Source organism: Pempheris klunzingeri, chromosome 3, assembly GCF_042242105.1.
Source record: "Pempheris klunzingeri isolate RE-2024b chromosome 3, fPemKlu1.hap1, whole genome shotgun sequence".
Lineage (NCBI taxonomy): Eukaryota > Metazoa > Chordata > Actinopteri > Acropomatiformes > Pempheridae > Pempheris > Pempheris klunzingeri.
In genome coordinates, this window is record NC_092014.1 from 26817515 (window position 1) to 26842332 (window position 24818).

At 43.3% G+C, this 24818-nt stretch overlaps 2 protein-coding genes across 2 annotated transcripts in view; both read right to left on the reverse strand.

Annotated features, from left to right (window-relative positions):
- LOC139199104 (ras and Rab interactor 2-like) overlaps nt 1–3888 on the reverse strand; it is a 31100-nt gene extending 27212 nt beyond the window's left edge. The window contains exon 1 of the mRNA XM_070828119.1: nt 3737–3888. The gene's annotated coding sequence lies outside the window, so the exon portion shown is untranslated. The remainder of the gene's footprint in view (nt 1–3736) is intronic.
- Nucleotides 3889–7581: 3693 nt separating this feature from the next.
- Nucleotides 7582–24818, reverse strand: part of LOC139198780 (sodium/potassium/calcium exchanger 3-like) — a 40010-nt gene continuing 22773 nt past the window's right edge. The window contains exons 3-17 of the mRNA XM_070827720.1: nt 23081–23157; nt 17141–17215; nt 16609–16693; nt 15813–15916; nt 14363–14437; nt 13208–13233; nt 13070–13123; nt 12836–12969; nt 10916–11076; nt 10123–10393; nt 9867–10033; nt 9268–9382; nt 8958–9070; nt 8024–8089; nt 7582–7734 (exon numbers count right to left, since the gene is read on the reverse strand). Coding sequence (XP_070683821.1) covers nt 7582–7734; nt 8024–8089; nt 8958–9070; nt 9268–9382; nt 9867–10033; nt 10123–10393; nt 10916–11076; nt 12836–12969; nt 13070–13123; nt 13208–13233; nt 14363–14437; nt 15813–15916; nt 16609–16693; nt 17141–17215; nt 23081–23157 — 1676 coding nt within the window. The remainder of the gene's footprint in view (nt 7735–8023; nt 8090–8957; nt 9071–9267; nt 9383–9866; nt 10034–10122; nt 10394–10915; nt 11077–12835; nt 12970–13069; nt 13124–13207; nt 13234–14362; nt 14438–15812; nt 15917–16608; nt 16694–17140; nt 17216–23080; nt 23158–24818) is intronic.

Below are 24818 nucleotides of genomic sequence, written 5' to 3' on the forward strand. Positions count from 1 at the left end.
CTCTAATCACAGCTTTAGGAGCAAAGGCTGAAAAATCCCCAAGAAACAAATCAAATGTTACATAAAATAACAGCTTAACAGTAGTGAGGAACTGCACAGGCACCGCCCAGAAACAACTTTCCACACGAAAGGTAAGCTGAGAAAAGCCTGGGCTGCTTTCTCGGGGCTCCTCCCTTTTAAATTAGTACCAGGGACAATAGGCCACGGATGGAGCCCAATGCAAGGAGGTGGGAAGCAGTGAGTGAGGAAAGGTCTCTACAGAGCTCATGAGCCTTAAAAAGAAGACATGGAGGTAGAAAATGTAGCATACAGCAAGGAGGGAATTTCCAAATGAACAGAAAATATCCTGATTACCATGTTGAGGAGATGTGGAAAACAAGCAAAGGAGTAAACATACACCGGAAGTGGATTCAAATGACTTCAGCCTGGCTGTAAACAAGGCTGGATCACCAACCAGGAAAAGTACCCTGTGGCCCCAGGCTCTCAGGGGTCCCAAAGGCCCCATTTGATTATGGCATTTTTGGTTTATTGTAAATTTCATTTTGAATATGCACCACTGAAGCCCAGCCTGAACTAAAATGATGATGTCTGTCATACGCTACATTCAAATCAGAGAGCTCCTTAAGAAACTCTCTGTAGCTGTTTGATAGAAATAATCACGGCCATGTTTAGACGTTTTCCTCTGTGTCAAAAGTAATCTTTTCTGTTTCCGTGGTCACATGATAAAATATTCCTGGCATGTTGGAATAGTTCACAGTAACTATCGAATAATATTCTTACTTGAGATGCACATCCCTGATAGCTAGCTCCTAGCAGCTAATGTAGCATGATGCAAACTGTAAAGTAACATTATTCTTCTTGCTTGCATGAAGCATGATGGAAACTGTAGTTCTAACCCTTAGAGCATGTTCATCCAAGACAGAAGTAAAACAATGAGTGTCAAAACCAATGAATATCAGCTATTTTCTATTTTATTTTATTGCCTTATATTTGACAGAGCTAGATTGTGTTGAAAACCTATGGGCACACCGGCAAAAAACTCAATAGGGGCCCATGGCTCATTTTGCCCCAGGGCCCCAGCTGGGTAATCGGATGCTGCTTGGAACGAACCCTCACCTTAAATCCTGACGTGTAACAGGAATGGAAAAGGGCCTAGTGTCCAAATAAACTAGAAATACTAATAAGGTCTCTGGCTGATACACAGCTCACCAACATAATCTGAATGCATGCATGAAGCTGATATTCAGTGTGTTTGATTTCATACCCTGCTGCAGGAGTACACAGACATCTGTGTTGCTCCTGTGAAAGCATTCAGTGTTAACATCCCCCACAGGGACACTTCATTCTCACATGGGTAACCTGAGCAGCCACTTCCTTGTCCAGTCTAGATGACATCACTTTTCATAAACTTGTGGAGCTCTTGGCTCTGCCTTAAACGAGCAGAAAGATAAAGTGGTTTAACTTGAGCTTAACGTCTGAAATCAAAACACAGAAAATCAGAAACATCTCCGTTCCAGGACGATGAAAAAAAAAAAAAAGCACCTGAAAGAAAGCATATGGCAACAGTACCTGTCTTTTTAAAGACAGGTGCTAAAACAATATCAGCTTCATAACCATAATCAAGCAGCAAGTTATTTTTCATTAAAATGCCTTTCTGTTGATTCATTTCCCCATCACAGTATGTTACTACGGCTCTTTTTCCCCATCACAGTATGTTACTACGGCTCTTTTTCCCCATCACAGTATGTTACTACAGCTCTTTTTCCCCATCACAGTATGTTACTACAGCTCTTTTTCCCCATCACAGTATGTTACTACAGCTCTTTTTCCCCATCACAGTATGTTACTACGGCTCTTTTTCCCCATCACAGTATGTTACTACGGCTCTTTTTCCCCATCACAGTATGTTACTACGGCTCTTTGTGCCAAAAAACATGATTTTGCAGTGAAGCTAATCTCTCTCACAGATTCCAAAGAAGCTTAAATGTGTAAAATGGCCCTTTATTACACTGATTAATATCAACTAACTGCTCATTTGGAAAAGAGAGAGATGACACACAAGAACAGAGCTGCAAAGGAGTCCGACGTGAGTTGTGTTTAGTCAGGTTCAGACAGGTCTGACATGTTTCTGAAGGAAAAAAGACCACGGCAAAGGGGAGAGGCTGAAACATGTTGCTGCTACACACTTTCAATTATTATATTCAATGTATTCATTATATGGGAAGAGGGGTGGGAGGGGGGGGTCTGTATGCTCAGTGTAGTTATTATAGTGATGTTTCATTATTTGGAATCCAGAGGTCAGGCCAAAATATTTCAGTGTTCAAGTCCAACTGTAGGCACAGAGCGACAGTTCATTCATTAAGTAGTTATAACTGTTTATTTACAAGGTCTTTACCCCAAAATGGAGTTGCAGAAATTTCAACAATGTTTTCTTTCTTTCTGTCTTTTTTTGGGGTTAAAGCTTGGGCACTTTCTAATTACATTTCTAATGTAATCCCATCCCATCAACACTTTAAGGTTTAAGCTGGGGAACATCATCTTGCAACTGTTGATGCTTCGACCTCTGTTGGTTATTGATAATGAAAGGAATTACACAAATTCAGTTTTATTTCTTTAACGTGTTGGAGGAGGACGTTACAGGTTTTTCTAAGTTGAGGGAGGTTGTTTTACCATCTAGAGGTCAGATTTCTAGGTGAAATCCAACATGCTGAGGTCTTAAATAGGTCAAAAACATCTGTAATGTAAAACCATGCACGTGTGCTTATTTATAAAAGAAGTATTATCTTATCAGTAAATGTTTGAGGTGTTTGGGCCAAATAAGTAGCACGGTCACACTTAACCTCACTGAACTAACAGAAATGTTTGCCAAGTCCACAATGATTCTGCTGCCACATAAATTCCAGCAAACTCCACTAAATAAAACCTCCTGTCACAGATAAGGGGAGTATTGCTCAATTTTAGTCTTCAGTCTGTATCGTTCAACATGTTCAACTGTATCGTTCCAAAGCTTCCAGCTGGACACTTTAAAATGAGACCTTCCCCTTGACCTCACCCAGGATAAGGGTGACGTTTGTGCCTTGCCTCTCTTCGGCTAGCCTACAGCGCCAACGGTGTGCTGTACTAGCTAGTGTTAGCTTAGTGATGGCCGCCCAGAGAGTCCAAAATACTCTCTGGGTGAATATGTTAGCTGGCTAGCTTTACCCAATGAAGTTAGCAGCTAACATGGTCCATGACACTAACTTAAGACATGTGGGATGAACAACAACCTCCCTGTATCATAACATAAGCTAAGGTTCGCCAGCTAACTGCTACTTAGCTTAGCAGCACTTGGTTGTTTGGTAACATTAGCTGGTTTTCCAAAGCTGAGCTAGTTAGCATGTTACCTCTCTGTTGTGGATGCCACTTGTTGAGTAGAGGCAGCAGCAGAAGGCTGCAGTTCACCAAACGACCACTGGTGTCATTAACAACGAGACTGATGTGACAACACGCAGCACAGCAGCTTTAAAACAACCTGGTTTGATGCTTTAGGAGAGAAAGGTGCTGCTGCAGCCGTCTGGTCTCCGTGTCCACAGCGGGACAGACGACAGGAGCCCTCCGGGCCCCTGAGAGAAAACTCTCTACGAAGTTGGAGCCTAAAAACACTCGACATTTGCTGTTTTAAAGGTGTAGAAGTGCTGGTCAGACTCACACATGATGAACCGACATGTCTCCGTCTGCACTGAGCGGCTCCACTCACCTTCCACTCGGTCTAAGTCTCCGTTCCGCTCCTGAGAGGCTCCATGAGAAAAAGTTGACGTTGCTTTGTTACCGTTTGTTCGGTTTTCGGGAAACTCCGAGGAGCCTCAATGTCCCCGGACTGGACCGGTTACATGGTTTGATGTCGGACTGGACGGAGACATCGGGTTTGGATCTCTGCGGTGCCGAGGTGAGAGAGGGGGAGGAGGAGGGGGAGGAGGAGGAGGATGAGGGGGAGGAGGAGGAGAGAGAGAGGAGGAGGAGGAGGAGGAGAGAGAGAGGAGGGGGAGGAGGAGGAGGATGAGGGGGAGGAGGAGGAGAGAGAGAGGAGGAGGAGGAGGAGGAGGAGGAGGAAGGCTGCCGGTACATGACGCCTCGGCCTGATTGGCTCAGGAGGGAATGGCCTATATATAAATGAAATGTTGACATCATCACATCAAAAGCAGTTTTGTGTATTTGCCCCTTGTAAAAAAGTGAGATGTTAAGATGTGCACACACACACACACACACACACACACACACACACACCACTGTCATGAGGAACACAGCAAACTCAGCAGGTTAAACCAACTTCTTTCAAATCATTCCTCAACACCTGGTGTAAACCTACAAATGTAGCTTCTATCCCTCTTTTATCACTCATTCTTTACTCCACACTCTGTTCTATCATCTTATGGTCTGTGTCTCTGTGTTCATGTTTTTGTTGTGTAGATCGTTGATCCTGTTGCTGTGTTTTGAAAAGTCCTGTACAAATTAAGTTTGGTGTTGTTCCTCTTCTTCTTCTCTTTATTATCATCATCATCATCATGACGGAATCTAAACTAAAGGTATCATAGAGTGTGTAGAAAGTCTGATGATAGGCCTAATATAGAGCTGTTACCAATGTTCATTCTGAAATAAACACAAACATTCTGAAATAAACACGAACACAGTGTTATGATATGAATTGTTAGTCGATGTGAGATGAAGTCATTAAATGATTTCCTCTGCGACTAATGGAATTATTGATTATCAAGTGATACCTGTGGGTCCATCATTGTGAGGGACCACTTTCACATCACATAATAAACTGAGCCATTGTTGATTGAAGAGTATTAATTGACGCAGCTTAAAGTTTAAGTTCTGTGAAAATATGCAACGTGCTCCAGCAGGGCCCAACTTCTAATCAGAATCAGAATCAGAATTACTTTAATAATCCCCAGGGGGAAATTGCTTTTTGTTACACACAGCTCCAAAAGAATAAGAATACATGTGTTGGACATTAGTATTAGTGTAAACCCTGTATGAATGATGCATTTTTAGAAAGTGATACTAAATATTTCATGAATGGTAGAGTGAAACTGTCAAAGTTGAACAAAACTTGAACAAACGTAAACAAATGTGCGCCACGACTGTCGGAATGTTAGGCAAAATCATCTTAAAATGATCATTGGTACCTTACACTTTGAATAAATAATAAAAGTGGGAAGATTTTTCAGTCTCTACTAAAGTAAATAAAGGAAAATGTGCAGAAGTTACTGAGGAGTGATCAGCTCAGGATAAAGACATGAAAATGGTTTGTGTATGTAAATCAGTTTATTGCAGGACGACCACTGGGAACGGGGCAACATCTCTCTCTGGCTCTGAGCTCTGCCCAGAGGTCCTCATCAATAAAAAGGACGATTTACAAACAATCCAAAAGACATGAGCATAAAACGACATTAATTAGCTGAAAACTAACTGCCGCAGGCCTACATTCTAAATACTGTATATATCTCAAATATAACTGCTCATCAGAAGTTATTCCAACATCTGTGTTTATAATAGCATATCCCTCTGATAATGTACAGCATAATCAAGACAGTGCCTTTTTGATCTTGGAAATGCATTAAACTTACACACAACATAATCTGAATAATGAAAGAGGCATGCAAACCAACCGGTATTTGTGTCTATGTAGCCTACCTGAAAATACACCCCGAACCACTTTCTACTGAGAGTGTAAAATAACAGAGGATGTAACACAGCGCTACAGCACCCTCCTGCGGCTGCAGCAGGAGCACCAACACCTGCAGGGGGAGCCTTCAACTCATCAGCGTTTCTATTAACGTGAGAAGTCTCCATCACGTTGAAACAAAAAAAGATAAAATAAAAATACACTTCTTCCACATTTTGTTCGGACACATGCTGAAACAGAGTGGCAATACTGTTGACAAAGGTGGGGTTTTTTCTTTTTGGCTCAAATACAAGCAGGAGAATGGCCACAAGCGTTGGTTCTGAAGCCTCAAATACAAGGGAGGGTAATACAAGGGTGAATCTTTTGCATCATCTCTAGCTCAACATGTTAGTGGTTTAGCAACACCCATGTTTGGAGCAGTCATAAAGATTGCATGTTCCTTCCATCTCAGCAAATCGCAACATCTCGACGGCAACTCAGCTCTGCCATGCATCATCGTCAGAAACCGCTGTGTTTGTACCAACATACAAATGTTGCAACGTCTTTCCAAACTATACAAAACTTATAAATTATAAAGTTCTATTCTATTAAATATAAACAACATCAAGTCAGTTTCCAGTACTTTAGGTTATATATTAGGTACAGTACATTGTACAGCTCCATCGTCACAGAGCAGAGAATGTTCCATTTAATATACTGTACATGATCCAAAGGGCTGAAACTGGTGCTTAGACATGATCTTTGAATAAATTAATTCATAAATAAATCATGATTATGTCTTCCCAGTAACAGTGGTGTCCTTGGTTCCCCTCCAGACTGTGACACACACACGCACACACGCACACACACGCACACACACACTGACTCTTAAGTCCAAATCTACAACTCTTACTCCTATGCTAAAAATACTTTTGGCTTTAAGAAGTAACAATGTTATACTCAACTCAGAGACTAAACTAATTCTTTAATATTGTACAAGAAGTCTACTGTCTAGAGGGAACTTTAAATTCAGTAGTTAAATGTTTAAAGAACGTGTAGAGGCTTTGCAATGATAGAATAACGTCTCTAATCAATAAAGTGACAGTGCTGGATGTCAGTTCCTTTCTTATGTGGGTTTATTAAAGCCCACATCTACTCAGAAAAACAAAGGAGAATAGAGTCTATGTGAATAGTGTGAAATATCTAGATTCTCTCTAACAGTGCAAAGCTAGAGTTGACTTGTGGCTAGTACAGCATGCTTTGTCGGCTGGTACTGAGCATGGGAGACATGTTGAAGCATTTTGAGTGTATTACTGGCAGACCAAATCACTATAGTAAGACACACTATATTGTCACTGTCATCTGATCATTCAGCTTTGCAAGACTGACCCAGTTGTGCATAAGAGAATCCCACATATCAGCTAATATTAGTACTTATATAATCCTCAAATATATACAGAGAAAGCCAGTTTTTACTTAAAAATACCTTAATCGTGTGCTTATATCCAAACTTGTACAAAGAGTAACAAACAATCCAGCTAAAAATCGCTGTTAGCGCAGGATTTCTCTCTTTCCGCCAGTCAGTCAGTTAAAGTAGCAGCTTCTTCACCAACAGTAGCCTAACTGTTGGTGTTAATACAGTTATTTTCACTCCAGCCAACCTTTTGGTTCATTAGACGATTGGCAGCAATCTCTGCTGTTGGGACTTTCCTTCTCACGCTTCCCGTCCAGTCCCAAAAAACCCAAACCTCCGGTGTCTTCTCTCTTGTGTGTATTGCACCAAAGATAAATCATATACAGCTCTATTTTTCTATTTTGGAAAAAAAAGGTAGGACTTGGCTCCAAGCTGCCGAGAAACTGGAAGCCAAGTGAGGTTTCCTCCATCAAGCAGAGGACGGAGAAGAAGGAGCAGAGGAAGAGAAGGAGGGAGGTCAGTGGATGTCTCGGCACATAGGGAGGTTGACGAAGATGAAGACGTTGAACTCGATGAGGATGGAGAAGGATAGAAAGATGGCGTACAGGATGAGGCAGGCCAGGCCCAGTCGCCAGTCCAGAGTCCATTTGTTCAAATGAACGCCGAGGACCTGTAGGCAGGAGAGAACGTGACATCATTAGTGACATAACTGTGACGAGGTGAGATCCTACACGCTGAATATCATTGCAAAATGAAAAAGGATATTAGCCTTGTAATTATAAGCCAGATTTGATAGCTTTCCTTTTGCGGTCCTGGAAGTTGTTAGGGACGTAACCGTATCACCCCAATGGAAATCTATGGTTGGATTCAAACCTACAAACATGCTGAATGAATTTGCTTGAGCCCCCAGAATCACCGGGACTGCCCAGTGCAGTAATTTGTAAAAATTTGGTACTCACTGTGAAGAATACTGAGGCTAATAGGAGTGCGACAGAGAATATGAGTCCTCTGCTGTTGAGATGGACCTGAGGAGGCAAACACAGGGACATACTGTTAGGGCCTTACAGAAGAACACTGATACTTTTAAACCTGGGCAGCCCAGGTATGAATGGGGCATTCATACATATTTAAGTGTCTAAGTGACAAATGGGTGGACATTTGTTTGGAATTGGTCCAGTAGATCAGCAAAGTAGGTAAAATGACTGTATTTGTCAATGGAGTCTGGTGCCTTTGAAGAGGATATAGAAGAACGATTTAATACTGGCTGTTTGTGGTTAAACAAAAAGGATCTTAGAGGTCTATCTCTCTCTGTAAGCTTGTCACACGCTTAGAATAACAATCTCAGCTTCTTTCTCGCACTTCCCCAGAGGATTACACTGTAGCCATTGCAGTCCGTCTCACAGCTGACAGCTGAGGCGATCTACTGGACCAACTCCAAAACTTTTTGTACCTATTAGTCATTTCAAACCCAAAATATGTAAAATAGGGCACAGGCTTAAAATACCAAAGTCCTCCTTTAACGTGTAGGTGTTTTAAAAGAAGCCAGGTCAAGACAAATAAAAGCAGATGCTGTTGCTCTATCCTGATGCACACAGAACACCATGCTGTATTTACGCAGGCAGGGAGTGACACCTATTCTTGGCACCTATTCTAATCAACAATTAGGCCAATCAACACAGAATATGTTCCCAGAATGAGGTGATAAACTGTGCAGTGCCCCAACACATATTGCGTGGGCGTATTTGTGTACAGCACTAATTTTATACTCCCTCCCTGCTCTGCGGTGAATGTTAGCATATTAGACTCTTGTTCCTGTCTTTCATGAACGCAGCGCTGTTCTATTCTGGTCCAAGTCCAGCGGAATCTCCTCTGGCTGAGCTGAGAAGCACTCACGTTGGAGCCGTAGTCGATGCAGAGTGTTTGCACTGCCCAGGGCAGGCCCAGGCCCACCAGGATGTCAAACACATTACTGCCTATGGAGTTGGAGATGGCCATGTCTCCCTGACCTGAGGCAAGGAGAGCAACACTGTCAAGGTCTGTATGCAGTCAGAAGACGAGTCAGTTATGACAAGCAATATTGTGCTGTGGAACACCACTTGCTCTCCTCACAGCATTTCTGCTTTTGTTTTACTCAACAGAAAGATTGATTTCAACTTCCTAAATGTATTTGTCTGTGTGAGTGTGTGTGTGTGTGTGTGTGTACCTTGCCGTGCCACTATAACACTAGCCATGCAGTCTGGGACGCTGGTGCCTGCTGCTAGGAAGGTGATGCCCATGATAACGTCAGGGATGCCCAGAGTGAAGCCGACCACAGTCACCTGAAACCAGACGGATTTGACCTCAAAAGCTCTTTGTTTACATAGTTCAGCAGGACGTTAAATCAAATGAAAAATACAGCTGAAACGAGATCCCATCTGAAATTAAATGAGAGTTTCATGCAGCCTCTGCATTATGAAAAGCCTAATACAGTTTAGCATTAAATGCAACAATCCTCGGAATATCCTCCTCTTCGTGATAGATACATCTCCACTCTGACAATGGTAATGCTAAATGAATTTAGTATGGACAAGCTTACTCTGGGATTCAGTTTGCCACTCTGTTTTAATAGAAATAGCACGCTTCTTGCATTTTGTAGAATCTATAAACCGTATACTGTCTGCTTGGTGCTCCGCTCAGCTGAAATGAAAAGCCCTACAGGATAACATTTCCCAGTTTTGTGGAGACGACTTTAGCTTTCTTCAAAAGATCAGGATGTGTTTCCATTTTGTTTTACTCAGGATGTGTTAGTGAGTGAGAACTGACCATCCAGACCATGATGTAAGAGAGGCCAGCGATCCAGATGGTGGCCGTGAAGAAGGAGACCATGAACCATCTCTCCCAGCGCCGCTTGGCACAGTTGGGCACGGTGAAGAACAGAAGCAGGGACAGCGGCCACATGGTCACCCACTTCAGTTTGTTACACACCCCAGCTGGAGGGACAGCAGATATTGATGGATTAGGTGATAGCAGTAATAACAAACATGTATTAACAACGGTCACTTCATCTGTGGTGCTCTACCTGGAATTTTGAAAGGCAAAACGGGGCCGTCACTGTCGTCTCCTCCCTCTCCTTCCTCGTCGTTCTCATTGTTCTCGTTATCCTCATTTTCGTTCTCCGTCTCGTTTCCGGACTCCAGTCGCTGAAGTCTGCACCTCCCGTTCAGACCCTGCTCAGCTCCCCCCATCCCATTCTCTAACCCCCGCCTCCCCTGAGCCCTGGCGGCTGAGTCTGAGTCCCCGTTGGTGATTCGGTTGACTCGAGTCTCAGTGGTGTTGATCAGTCTTTGTCTCTGGAAGTGATTGTAGACAACATTAAACTATGACTGACATGTGTCCCCGGTTAACTACTCAAGCTTGCTTTCATTTTTTATTCATATTATAGAAATGGGAAAAAGGCCTTGTATTGTATTTGTCTGGAGCAGAAGCTGTTGTTTTTTTTTCTCTTCTTTCTGTAAAAAGCCCAAGTTTGGTTGTTTGGTTTGGATTTGCATCCAGACTGCAGCAGACAGGTGTCTGAGAGAAAATGCTGGCTGTAACATCCAAAAGAAAATTAACATTCATTCCCCTCCTTCTTCTGTTGAAGCCAGACAGGGTTATTTATCTTGTATCAATCGTAAGACTCTGATTTAGCAGAAATCGCTCCAAGTAAGTTAAGCTGACAAAACTATTCTTCCTCTGGGTGGCTTTGCTGCTTTTTTCTTGACTTTTTCTAATTTGAAATAACTTGTTGCATGCAAGGCTATAGAACTCAACACAGTCAAACATGGGGAAAACACATATGTGAGTCCATGTGTGGCTCACTGTAAATGTACCTCATTGATAAGCATGCGGGAGGCCATGGTGAGGCGGGTTCTGGGGGAGAAATGACTGGTGATCATGATCCTCATGCCGGCCTCAGAGAAAGACAGCTGGTGGGGGTATGCAGACAGCAGCTCATCCACCATCAGCACCGACGGCTTGCAGTGGAAGTTAGCTACAGAGAAATAACACATACATGTTCATCTTGCTGACAAGTGTCTTTGGAGATGCAGTTGCACCCTGACTTCCCAAGCCTCGGGGTGGGTTGGCTGGTGTCCGACAGTTGAGTGTGTTAATTCTAGCTGACAAACTAAGGTCCACATGGTCTTGCAGATGAGTTTTTAAACTGTTCAGTGTACTACAGCTGACCTCGTAACAAGATATCTATCCTGCAAACCAACTTTAGCAGTTTGCTTTTTGTTCGGTAGCTCATTCAGCAAGTCAGACGTGTCCTAGTTTGTAGATGAGAAGAAGACGTTAACCAGGCTGTCGCTCTTTCTGATATAAACACACAGTTGGATGGACTAAAAGGGCATACTTTCCCTCTCAGCTGAGGTCAAACAAGCAGCAATGCAGTCTTGATTGACTATGACATGGGACACTGCTTGAAGGGCTTTGGCAGAACTACAGTGCCTCCTCTGGCTCTCAAGCGAATGCCACCTCCTAGCATAGGACAGTCTTGCATAAGCAACAGGCTCTGTGCCTCATTTCCACTTAGTCAAACATCTCCCGCTTGCATTGTCAGGACAGACTGAGTTTATCTACAAAATTCCACTTTTGGATGTATTCCCACTATTGTGCTATAAAGGCTGTGGATCATCTACAGAGAATAGTCTGCAGCATTGCTCAGCAGGTCTCCTTCAATGTCACCAATACGTAGGTTTTTTTGTTTATCAACGGCTGGAACTAACTTAACAAAGTCAGCCGCCATAGGTTCATGTGGTCATTTCCTCCAGGCTGCACACCAGCGACCAGTATGATCCTAAAGTCCAGTCAGACAGAGAAGATGTAAGAGGATGAAGAGGCTTTTCTTCTGCAAAACCCTAAAGATCTGTCCAATAGTCCGGGTCCCTGCTGGCTGCTGTGGGGACCACTTTGACACTGCACAAACACATCCAGCCTGGCAACCATCTGCTGAACCAACTGCCACCTGCCACCCCGGCTCTCTTCAGCGCCTCCTCAGCAGACCCAGAGGAACAAGTTAGCAGGGCGACTGGTTCTCTCTGGGGCAGCACTCAGAGAACCAGATGCAGAACAAGCTGACTGAGCAAGCTGTGCTGAGCCAAGCCAGAGGCTGGAACGATGTGTGCAGGCCTTAGCCAGCATCTTGTGCTGCTCTCTTCTGTGAGCTTTTGTGTTCCATATTATACCATGTCTGCACCTACTGTGTTCTGCCACCAACTGGGCCAACAGGACAACTGCTTGCTCTGGGTCTGCTGGGAAGACCACTTAGCAGAGCCACCACTCCAATAAGCAGATGGATGCTCTGGTGTTGCTTAGAAGCAGCATTCATCCGACCCATCTACACACTCCTAGTTTGTCAAGTTTAGGGGTGACACTGACTTGGTCTGCAGCAGGTTTGTAGGTTTCCGAGAAGAGTTTGTGTATGAAGGGCCAGGAGGTGGAGGCTCAGTGGTGGGAGTCATTTGTGGTTGCCATTGTTTCACTATATGCACGGCCCCAAAAAGAAAATAGTGTGAAGCAGCGTTAACATTGAGGATCTACGCTGGCAATCATCCCAGCACAAAACAGACAGAAGTTTGTCGATAAAGTCATCCTTGACTGTCTTATCCTGGAGCTGAACTAAAATAGATGAGGAGCGGTGCCCCAGCTGCCTTTATATTTATGTAAATTTCAGTGCGCAGAGATGAGCAGCTAAACCCTACAAAGTCCTGTTAGAGGGCAAAGCCTGCGTAAAATAGAGCAGATGTTACCTTTCTTGAGCAGCACTGCAGTAGCATCACATGTGACATTATCCTCCAGATCAGTGCTTCCCGTCAGCCCGTTGGCCAGATTCATAGAGCTCTTCTTTCGACGGTCAAAGTAGCGATGTGCCCTGTTGTTAAACCTGCCAATGAAAACTGAATAAGAAGGGGCCACAACCTTTTAAATAGATGTAACTAATCAGATAACTGAAGGCCTAAGAAGTTTCTGATGATGACACTAACTTCATGATGAGGATGTAGACTGCATACATGAGAAGCAGGACAACAGATTCCCACCTGCACACAAACACAAGGTCAGTAAAAGGTACACATGCAACTAGTATTTAAAAAACATGTGTGTCATGAAATACCATTACGCACCAGCACACCTTCTCATCATAGATGACCTGCAAAAGCAAGACAAAGAAGACACAAAAGGACATGAGGTGGAGGCAGGAATGAACCTAATTCTGCATTTCAGCATCAGCTCCACTAGAGGGCATGGCCAAGCCACAGCTCAGACAGCCACAGAGCGGAATAATGAGCCAAAAGGTGACCTAACTTAAAGACAGAAAGTCACTGAAGATCTTTTTTTAATTTGAAATCACTCATGGGGTTTCCTCTGTCGCATGCTGCTCTCTGACGGTGTGATGGTGTGATCATGCTGCTGATTTATCTGTGTTTGTGTGCATGAGACCAGAGAGAGCACACAGGCCGGCCCGTGGTATGCTCGCTTAACTGGAGTGAGCCATGTCCTGCCTCTCGCATACACATGTACTGTGTCCCAATTCAATACTTCATACAGTATGTGCAATATAGATACGATACAAGTCTTTATAGTACACTGTTTTGTAGTTGTACAAACCTTTACATACTGCTGCAGTTTAGTCAATAACACATCGTCATACTTTACAGGCTGAGCATACATTTTATTAATTAGAATCTTAATAAGTGTTTAGTATTATTCTAATGATGAATATACATAGCTCATAACTATTTCACTACAATACTTGAGTAGCCTAAATGTACTGAGTTACTTCCTACCACTTCTCCATTTTCTTCATGTATTGCATTGAGAGACAATGTCAGCACACTGAAAAATGTTTTTTTTTTCTTTAGTATGCATACTGACGTTGTTTAGTATACATGATTGTCCCTTTTCTTGTGTGAGTGCACACTCCAAACATGTAGAGAATTAGAATGTGTTATGGATTTGGGACACAGCTTCAGTTTTTTACGATTCTCCATTCATACCACACATCACACTCTTTACTACAGGCAGGATTGCTGTGATTGAAAAACAGGCTCTGTACATTCACCTGTATATTCTTATTGACTACCATCCAGGCAACACTGCTGAGGCTGAAAGTGCAAATTGGGTATTGATATTAAAGCTGAGGAGCTTAAACTGCACTTTCAAATTGGCATTGGATGCTTTATAGCAAATAACAGTGAGAGTATGTCTGCGTACTTTTGCAGTCGCCACACTTCATCATTGTGACCCGTGTATTTGCACGTCAGTCTATAACTTCTTACCACAATGAGGGCCGTGATAGAAAAAGTGTAATAGGTTGAATCTCGGAGCAGAGCCCAATGAGACAGCTTCACTGCCTGCAAAGAAAAAATGAAAACACAGATAAGCACGGCTACATTAGTTGGTATATAGATTCAATTTTCACACTCTTGGTAATAGTAGCACTTATCCTGGCTGGGGTTCATGCAGCACTATGAAACACAAACGCCTCTGACATCATTACCATACTGATGTAAACACAGGAGCTTCTTGAGTTGACCTCCTGAATCACAGTCACTGAAAAGCCAATTGCAGGGTGCCGTCCTACGTAGGAAAGGTACCGGTGTTTTTATTGACTTTATGCAATGAGATACAATACAGGAGCCCACAATGCAGTGACTAACGCTGTAACACTCTCCCACACAGCGCTCACACTGTGTACACACAAGTGGGGTTAGAAGTCACATCTTGAATGTGCCACTCCCAGCTGTGGAATCATTTCCAGCAAAGTTAGAGCATAATAAAGCTTTCAAATGTTTGCTTGCACTCTGTTTCACTGTACAGTAGGGCTTTGTAGCCAGCCAAAGGTAACAAACAGTAGTGAGGTTCAATGGCCAGATTTGAAGATGTTCTAAAGCACCCCGTCCCTCCAAGCCCTGTTAGACCGCCTGCACTTCTGCCTCATTATCTCACTATGATTACGTAATGCACAATCTGGGATTGCATCAGTGTTTGGAGTCCAGTGCATATATTTTTCAGAGCAGAGAGCTTATCCTTGTACTCCGCTCATTTCCATGTTCCTGGCACGTCAGATAACATCAGCGAGAGACTTCTCCATATTATGTTATCTCTGCATCTCATGCAACACACAGACTGAGGATGCAAAGCAGAAAAGAGATATGAACAATCTATTGTGTTCAGGCTGATGGGATGTAGCACATGTGGCTGGTAAAGCAGATGGAGCACGGACAGAGAAAAGAAAAGGAGGTGGCACACACACACAAAACCGTGTGCCAACACCAGAGGTTTCACTTTGGATCTGGACTGTGGATGACTGACATGAAAAGTTCTGATCCTGAACTTGTTATCGTTCACATGAGACTCTAGAGAGCATGTCGTGAAAAATGAGACAAATCTGAGCATACGGACTCTGGAAAGACGATTGCAGAGGCAGAGAATGCGGGTGCATGTTGCATGAAAAACATGCTTAAAATCTACAAGTGAGGATATCTGTGGTTTACACGTGGATCTCTGAAGCTGTATTGTGGTGCAGACAGACACGTGGACTCATGCATGCATAAATCAACAGTGTGTGAGTGTGTCCTCTTTTCTTCTGCATCAACATATGCATGTATGCATGAGTACTTTCTCCTACTTTGTGTTTATGTGTCTGCATATTTAAACACGGCATTAGGCTGTTGGTTGTCGGAAAGGCCACCAGGTCAGCAGTGCAACTTTGCTATGACATCATACCTGGCCAGCGAAGAAGCCACACACACCAATGATGCAGAGGATGTTGAAGACAGCTGAGCCCACAATGGTCCCCACACCCACGTCACCTTTGGTGATGAACACCCCTGAGGAGAGAATGAGCCAGCACACACACACACACACACACACACACACAGCATTATGACACAGACAGCATAGATGATGTGTTATACACTAGCTGACATTTCCAGCCGCACCACAGCATCTGCAGTGCTGACAAACAGCTGTCACAACATATGTAAATAACTGGGCCATATTGGTCATGGATCGCTCTCTCTCACTCAGGCACGAACACACACACACACACACACACACACACACACACACATATACACACACACACAAAGAAAGAAAGAAAACCTAATGTTGCATTCATTTTTTATAGAAATCAAATGAAAGTTGATCTTTCTGTAAAAAACACGATAACATCACGTTAACATCACGAATGTTCTTCATATCGTTGGTTCAGACAGATATACCATTCTGATCACAACCACGATTGAAGAAAAAAGAAGAGAAAAGAAAAAACACATGGCCTTTGCTCCTCAGCAGCACGTCTCCGCTGATTATTACATAAGACGACTTTAAAGTGATTCTAATGAGATTCAGTATATCGAAAGCCATGTTTGTTTACGGCACGTGTCGTGGGATAAAAGCATTACCGTAAAGCATCTATCAAAAGGCATGCATTCTTCCTCCCTAACGCAGCCGCAGTTGCCGAGGCGTGTGGTTCAGTCAGAACAAAGGGGTAAAAGACATGGAGGGGTTGGGGCCGTACCTATGACAGATGTGAAGAGCTCAGGAGCCGAGCTGCCGGCGGCCATGAAGGTGGCGCCCGCTACATCCTCACTGAGATTGAGACGCTGCCAGGAAGTAGTGAGAGACAAATAAAAAGTTCATATTTGGACAGGAAATACTACTTGCAAAGATCCACAGAGGAGCAGACACAGTCATAGCCTGACCCTTGACTGTGACTCCACTAAAGCACACGTCATTAAGAGTTAGAATTATATTTTTGCTTGTAGCATCAGCAGTCTTTCTTCTGCTGTTAGGTCCAAAACTGATTTGACATTTTGTACATAAACATGTACTAGCGGAAATTATGTAGATGCATATGATATAACCCGTGAATAAAATTTCAATTATGATAATGTCTTTACTTTTGATTTGCACATGTGTTACGGGAAAGATGTCTTGCTGTGTTTTGGACGTTGGATGAACAGCAGTGTAGCCATTAATATTTCAATATGTTATGAAGATTTAAGATTTGAAAGCAGGTTTTCAAGACTTTTAATACCTCACATTCATACCTCACACAGCTTCTCCAGGGAGGGGACGAAGTAGTCGTCACAGACGAGGGCCAGGGCACAGAACATGTAAACGGTCTGTGAAGTGAGAGAGAGAGAGAGAGATAAAAGTGAGAGAGTGATAAAAACATGTTGCTTCACGTGACTCACACATATGATATGATGGGGTGAAAAGTCCATAGCAGGATGAGCTCCGGCAGCATCATTAACTGTCAGAAGGTACAGCCAGCTGCGATTTATGTTGATCAGGACAAAATCAGTCAAATCAGGACACAACAAACAATGCTTTTTAATCACCTTCCTTCTCTCTTCCTGCTTTTTATTGTAATGTCAGCAGGTCACCGTATATACCGTGGATGGTACAGTAAAGAACTCCTCTCTGCTACATTAGATTTAGATGCAAATAACCATGAAAAAGTGAGTCTGATGACTGAGGATTCAGAGATGTGATCCTATGCAAAAGCAGTGCAGTACATTAACGGATCAGACATCAAAAATTCATGATCATCATAACAGTGGGGCCACTTTTCTTTTTTTACATTTTTAAAAAGGGAAATGAGTTCACTTTTAAAACACACTGGTGTTTGTCTGGAGGGGAGGTTACATACATATGTATATGCAGATCTGGCTTTTGGTTATTGGAAGGAACAAAAGCACATTTTTAGCATATATTACATTAGCCCTCACCCTTTGTTTTGAATGTTCTGCTAAAGTTAGATCTTTTTTTAAAAAATTTGTACAACTTTTGGATTTATTTTTGTCTTTATATTTTATTAATATCAGCAGATGATAAAACATTTGGGTGCAAACAATATGCAAAAGAATCTGATACACAATAAACCCATTAGTAAAAAGGTATTAATGAATCAGTCAGTCTATAGCAGTTTGGGTGCAGTCTATATCGCAAGACAAGCATCCAGAATAACTGTAATTCTCAGTGTTCAGAAAGTGTGAGCTCAGTTCAGTGGGTTGGTGTTGGTGGTTGGTGGGTTGGTCACTTTTATTACTCTTGGCAAGCAGGTGAAGGCAGTTCAGAACAACAGCCTGGTTCAGAGTCTGACCCAGGACTCCTGCTGGTGAGCCGAGCGAGGAAGAACTCAGGACAGGTCAACATGAGCTGGAGGTACTATGAGGACTGCAGCAGGAGCAGAGCTCAGTGAAGCAGTGGCTCCAGAACCAGGTGAGCACTGGCCGAGACAGGAGGGTCAGAGCCGACAGGGACGAAACTCGTGGTCAGAGACAGAAGGCTGAGGTGATTACCGGGACAGAGATTAGGCAGCTTGGTCAGAGGCAGGCTGGGTTGGCAACAGACACAAGTGCTGGAGAGTCTTGCCTCGAGAAGCAAAGAACAATCTGGCTCTGGTGAGTGGTGAAGGCTTAAATACTGGTTTAATGAGTGCTCAAGAGCAGGTGAGCGGAACAGGTGGGAGTGGCTGGCAGGTGAGTGGAAATACTGAGAGGAGGGCTCACCGTGTGACATATGGTCGCTCTCAAAGTGATCTTCTCTCTCCATAATCCCAGAAAAATGTGAATTATCTTCATCAACAAGCATGTCATATCCATCTAAGTATTCCTTCCCAATATTTCACGCTCTCTCACACTTGTTTTTGCCAGCATCACAGTGTCATCCATCAGTATTAGAACATGGAGCCATTTGAGAAAGACACAGTCTCCACTCTTGATCTGTCTATTAACAACAAATAAAACAGGAAGCGAGATGGAATACGTTACTGTGGGGACGCCCAGGATACTTGCTGTCACATCAAAGCCACAATCCTAGTAACTCCACACCCAAAACTTCTTAAGAGTGAATAATTTTCCTCTTGGGACTCTGATAAGCTTTAGAGAAGTGAACGGCAGTACAGTGTGTTCATACAGCCATGATGCACAAGTCTGCTGCACTGTTGGTCACACTCGTTCCCCAATTATTGTCCTAATCGGATCGGGGGGGTTACCTTTCTTGGAAAACACGATCAGTCTTGCAGGGGCCCAGCTCAGTGGAGTTTACAAATATACATAAAACAATTCATGGGAAATACGCCCGGTTAAAATATACTAGAATATTCTTTTAAGAAATCCTTAATATTACACAGTTAAGTTAAGCATAATTAATCATCTGTTATCACTCCCCAGCATTCGATTTCAGTTTTAACATTCATCACAAGTTTCCTTTATGAAAAATGTTAACCTCTGCTGATACAGTATATGTTAATGTTTTGGACACACAAATTATACATACAAAACAATAATGGGCCTAACACTGACCCTTGGGGAAATCCACAAACACCCGCATGAGAGGTTTTCAATGCTATACATTACTGCTGTGTTTTTTTTGTGTGTATTATTGCATGAGTAGCCCCACATGCAACCTTTCCTTGGCATCATATAATACATAGAACACAGAGCACAGCGATGATCAAAAGAGAAAATGACTGACGGGAAATGTGTGAACAAAGGAAAAGACGTCAATATTCTTACACTTTGTAATAACCGAGCCTTTCAAAGACCTACATACAGCTAGAATGGCAGGGAGAGTGAATACTCCTTTTTCTTTTTATGCTCAGTACTGAAGCACAAGCACAAGGCCATCAGTCCCCGAGATAAAGATTTGTTCATTCAACTTGAGCAAAAAATTCAAAAGTGTAATCCTGTTAACTTGGTTCAACATGGATTTGAGGTTGATATGCAGGGAAAACTAAAAGCTTTGTCAATTTCTAAAGCCAGCTGCAGCTGTCAGTGAACATGTGTGCACATTGTGAAAGCAAATTTGTAAGCAATATGTTGGTGCCATGAAAGCACTTAAGTTTTTTTGTGTTTTTTAGAGCAAATCCTTTCTGAGAAGTGATGACGCCAGCATTGATATGCTGTGCAGAACTGGAGGGGGGTCAGCAATACAGCTGTCAAGAGAACAGCAGCTGGAATTAAATACTGTGGTATTAGAATTCAAACATAAGCCTCTGACACAAGGCGTTTCACAGTTTTCTGTTCTTAGGCTGAATCCAATACCAGAAACAAATATGAACGATGACAATCTCAACTGACAGTGAAATTAGTTTGCAGCAGCTTTACCTGTAGATGAAACGTGGGACATAGGACAATAATACGTTCCAGAAATGGCAGCAGGATCTAATTTAGTGTTTAAGCTAACATCCCTGATCAGGTAGCAGCACTGTCTCACTAACAGGGACTGTTTTCAACAATTTAATCTATCAATTTCAAATAAACATTGGAATATTTAAATGCAAAATGATCAGGGGTGCCTTGTACGCCGTTCTTAACATCTGAATGTAGTAATCTGAGGTATCGTCCGTCTGTCTGATGGTTTTGCACAGCTAAGCGCAATTTTCCCTCCTGATGAATCTGTTGTGAGGAAACTGAGGTTTTGGATGTAATAAAAATAATCTTTATCTGTGAATGAAGACCATTCTTTGCAAAGAAACTTTGTAAGATGTGACAGAAAGCTCAGGAAAAAGCTATTAAGTAGGTCTTAAATTTAGAGTTTGTACAGTTCGCTATGCTTAGCATATTAATCATCTTCATGGCCCTTGTTTGCAGCCCTAATTTAGTACCTTGTTTAAAGGCACTTGACAAATAAATGGGACATTATTCTGAGTGTGAGGAGGGACTGTCACTGCTCTCATGCAGCCTGTTCCCTGGCTCACTTCCTGTGTACAATGTTCCCATTTTCAGAGGAAATTTCAGTGGATATACGGCATGTTACAGTTCAAACAAACGCAGTCACAACAGGCACATTTTGCCTCGGGACTGGCCCATTTGAAATCTGAATTCTGACTCTGATTTTCTAAAAATGGAAAAGAGGAAAGGTACAACAGCATTACAACTATACAGTGTACTCTGCAGGTGTTAGCCCTCATTCTCCTTCCTGAAATTGACAGAACGCTGATCTCTCCAGAAAGCCCAGCGCAGTAACACCTGTTGTGAAATGACACAGAGTGCATTGTTTTAAAGGTTGGACATCACAAGGAAATAACTAGTGAAGATATACTATATTTTTTGCTTTCATTTGCCCTCCCGTAGCAGGAAAAGGGTAACTCAGAGGGTGGGTGCACTGTAAATGGTGACATTGCCCATAACGACATGTACAGGAGAAATGGTTCATTCGGTGGTTCTTACTGCTGTGTTTAATGCACAGTGAAGTTCCCTGGAGACGCTGCTGGCATGAACTCCCATTACATCAGCAGCAGCACAACACAGCATGGATCATCATGTTCCGGAACATTCTGCCCGCCTCGTGCCAGTCATGTGAGAGTGACAGCAGAGGGGCTCCGTCGTAGCCTTGACCTCGCACGCTGACCCCTGCTGGGACGTGCTGGAGAGGCCAGTGGAGCTCGCCATGCTTGTGCTGAACCAATGAGATACTAAGGGGGGCCGAGGGGGGGGGCTGCTGCTATAGGCTCAGACTGCCGGGGGACTCCTATGGTGCACTGAGCTCCTCTATTCTCTCTCCTCCTCTTCCTCTCCATCGTTATGTCTCATGTCAGTCAAATGTCTGCCTCTAACTTGCTATCTTCCCCGCAGCCTTTCTGTGCTTTCTCATCTCTCAGGTTCCTGTTGATCCTGTGGATCCTGGTCCTGGCCCTGCTGATGTGGTTCTCTGGTTCCTGTGGGTCCTGGTCCTGGTTCTGCTGATGTGGTTCTCTGGTTCCTACGGATCCTGGTCCTGGTCCCCCTGATGTGGTTCTCCATCAGCCAATGGATGTGCGTCTGTCCAAGGCTACAGCCTGTCCGTCCTTGGGAGCTGGATCTCTCCTTCACTGTGGTGCTCCCAGAGGTTTCTCTTTTCCCACTGGGTTTTTTGAGTTTTTCCTTCCCGAAGAAGGAGGGTCATAAAGGGCAGGTGATGCCTCGGACTGATCCATCAGACCGATCCATTGGCCTCATCGACTGCTGGACTCTTTATTAGATTGTTTGTTCACTTACACTTCTTGTTTATTTCAGTGAACTTTGTAAAGCACTATGAGACACCCTGTTGTGATATTGGGCTATACAAAATAAATTGAATTGAATTGAATTGAGGTCACATTGGCCCCTACTATCATAACACATCTGATGCTAGAATATTCTTTTGTATTTTCATCATATTCTCACATTTAAATCCAATAACTATGGCACAAGATTCACTCACTATTTAACCTCAGACACCCGCATTTAGGCACTAATGTTGGCAGAACTGGTTTCAGGTACGATGGAGTGAACTGGACAGCCTCCTTGGAGTTTTAAAGCCTTATTACGTGACGTTCCCTATGATTCTTGTGACTGCTTGAAGGAACTCTTCCTTCCTTGTTTATTGTGTGTTTGTGTTGTTGTGAGTGTCGCTTGTTCTCGGGTCTCTCTTGCAAAAGAGATCTTAATGTCAATGAAACTGTCTGATTAAATAAAGATCAAATAAAATAATCTCTTGTTTCCTTTTCCTTAGTGTCGCACTCAGGCCCAAGCCCATTGCTTCCCACTGAAGATGTAAATCTTTACGAATGGTTGACAGATATATCGTTTAATTTTTCAAAAATGGAACTAATTCCCTGAAACTGGGAACTGAATTTACTGTATCAACATTACTCTAAGGAGTAATAGAGGAAATAATGCATCTGATGGGGACTATTTTCAGGTGCAAATTAGGTGCAAAATTGCAGTATTTTGGTTTTTGGACAACATTGTTGTCCTACAGTGTGATGGAGTAAGATATGTAATCACACACACATACATACACACACACACACACACACACACACACACACACACAAACAGAAACAACGCTTGTTAGTAGAATCAATTTATTGTAAGCAAAACACCAACAGCCTCATCTTTTAAAATTTGGTGTAAAAGATCATTTACATGCAGTCACACATGTTGAAACACACACACACACACACACACACACACACACACACAGAGGCAGAGTGGTGCAGGTGAAGGTAAACTTACACACAGGACATGCAGGGCCACAGCTCCTTCTGTTCTCTCTTTGTTTGTGAAGAGGTCTGTAGGGAACTCGTGCAGAGCTGCAAGAGATAGACACATATGGTCAGAACAGTTCATATACAATATGTGAGTGTGTGTGTGTGTGTGTGTGTGTGTGTGTGTGTGTTTGGGGGAACATATTTCCAAGGCACCACTGAGGGGTCAACCCTGTGAGCAGAGAAACCCATTGAACTCATGTGTACTGACAAGGAGTCTTGCCCAGAGAGCACCTTGTGTGACAGTCTAACTGTAGCCCTGCCAAGGACTGTGTGCGAGCGTGCTTCCTCGGAGAGCGACGAGTAGAGAATAGGGAAATGGAAAAAGGGAGCACTAGGAGGACAAAGCGAGGGCAAAGAGGAGAGAGAGAGCGCGCTGTAAAAATAGAGTGAGGGATATTTAGGGTAAGGCAAGTGGGATGGAGAGCAAAGGAGAGAGGAAGGTAGAGGGAGTTTAACTGCAATTTGCAAACTCCATTTCTCTACGCAGGAATACGAGTACGACCGAGCAACAGAGAGCAACCGTGTGTGAGCGAAGGACGGAGAGAGCAAGGCCGAGAAAAAAGTGGAAAGTTGGCAGACGGTCATAGAATGGAAAAAAAAAAGACAGAAAGGGGTGAGAAAGGGGGAGTTTGGCTTTAAAAGGTGGCCTGAGTTATTCTTCCCCCTCTCCATGGCTTCTCGACTTCCTCCCCTCTCTCAGCCCCCCAGTCCCCCCGTGACTGCCAAGACCAGTGACAGGCGCTTGGCTGCCATAACGTGTTGAGGAACCTTTGTCTCTCACCCCTCAAGCATCAAGTCACCCCTGTCATCATTTTCCTCCCACGCAAGTCTGGAGGCCGTTCAGGCCACTGCTAACATCAGTTACACATTACGGCACCTGCACGTTTCCCAGAGAAGACTGAAGGTGAATAATGAAACAAATAGTCCAACAGTAAGCACGGGGACAGAGAAGGGATGACGACTTGAAACAAAAAAGTCTGGATTTGGAGCATCAAGGTTACATAGTTGTATGTATTTTACAGAGTGTAGGACGGTCTTCACTCCAGAGGCAGGTAGCTTGACCGTAAGTGGGTGAAAAAATCATGAATAAACCAATTGAGTTAGGAGTAGCTGAGTAGTTCCACCTACATATAGTCTTATTTCAGTCTCAAGTCCTTGCAGCGAGTAATTGAGAGCAGAGAGAATAGTTCACTACTTTCCCACTGTTTTCTCCCACTCTCCCCTGTTTTCTACTCTGCTGACCTATTTGCATCTACGGCATCTCGCTGTGTTTGAGTGGCTGCAGTCTTCCTCTGCAATATGTCTCACTGCTATAACTTCTTAAGCTTAACACAGTGCAGAGCAGCCTGTAAAAAGCCACAGAGGGTGCAGAGCAGCAGAGCAGACGGCCATCTCACAGCGTCAGCTGGATGTGTTTAATATTTACTGTTACAAGCCGGTGTTAGCGAGCTCAAACTCAATCCAGCCAAAATGCCAGGCTTGTGTGTGAAGGGAAAACAACAAGCAGCTCTCATGACAAGAATTAAGGCTCACGTAGATGCGAAAAAGACAATATTCCTGTCTGATGCAAAAAACGCCACAACAAAAATCCCCAGAAATAGTACACATTATGAAAATGAGCAGAATGCTGAAGCTTGTCTGAAGTCTTCAAGGAGCCTGCAGAAAAACACTCATACTGCTAATTACTGTACCAAGAAGCATGA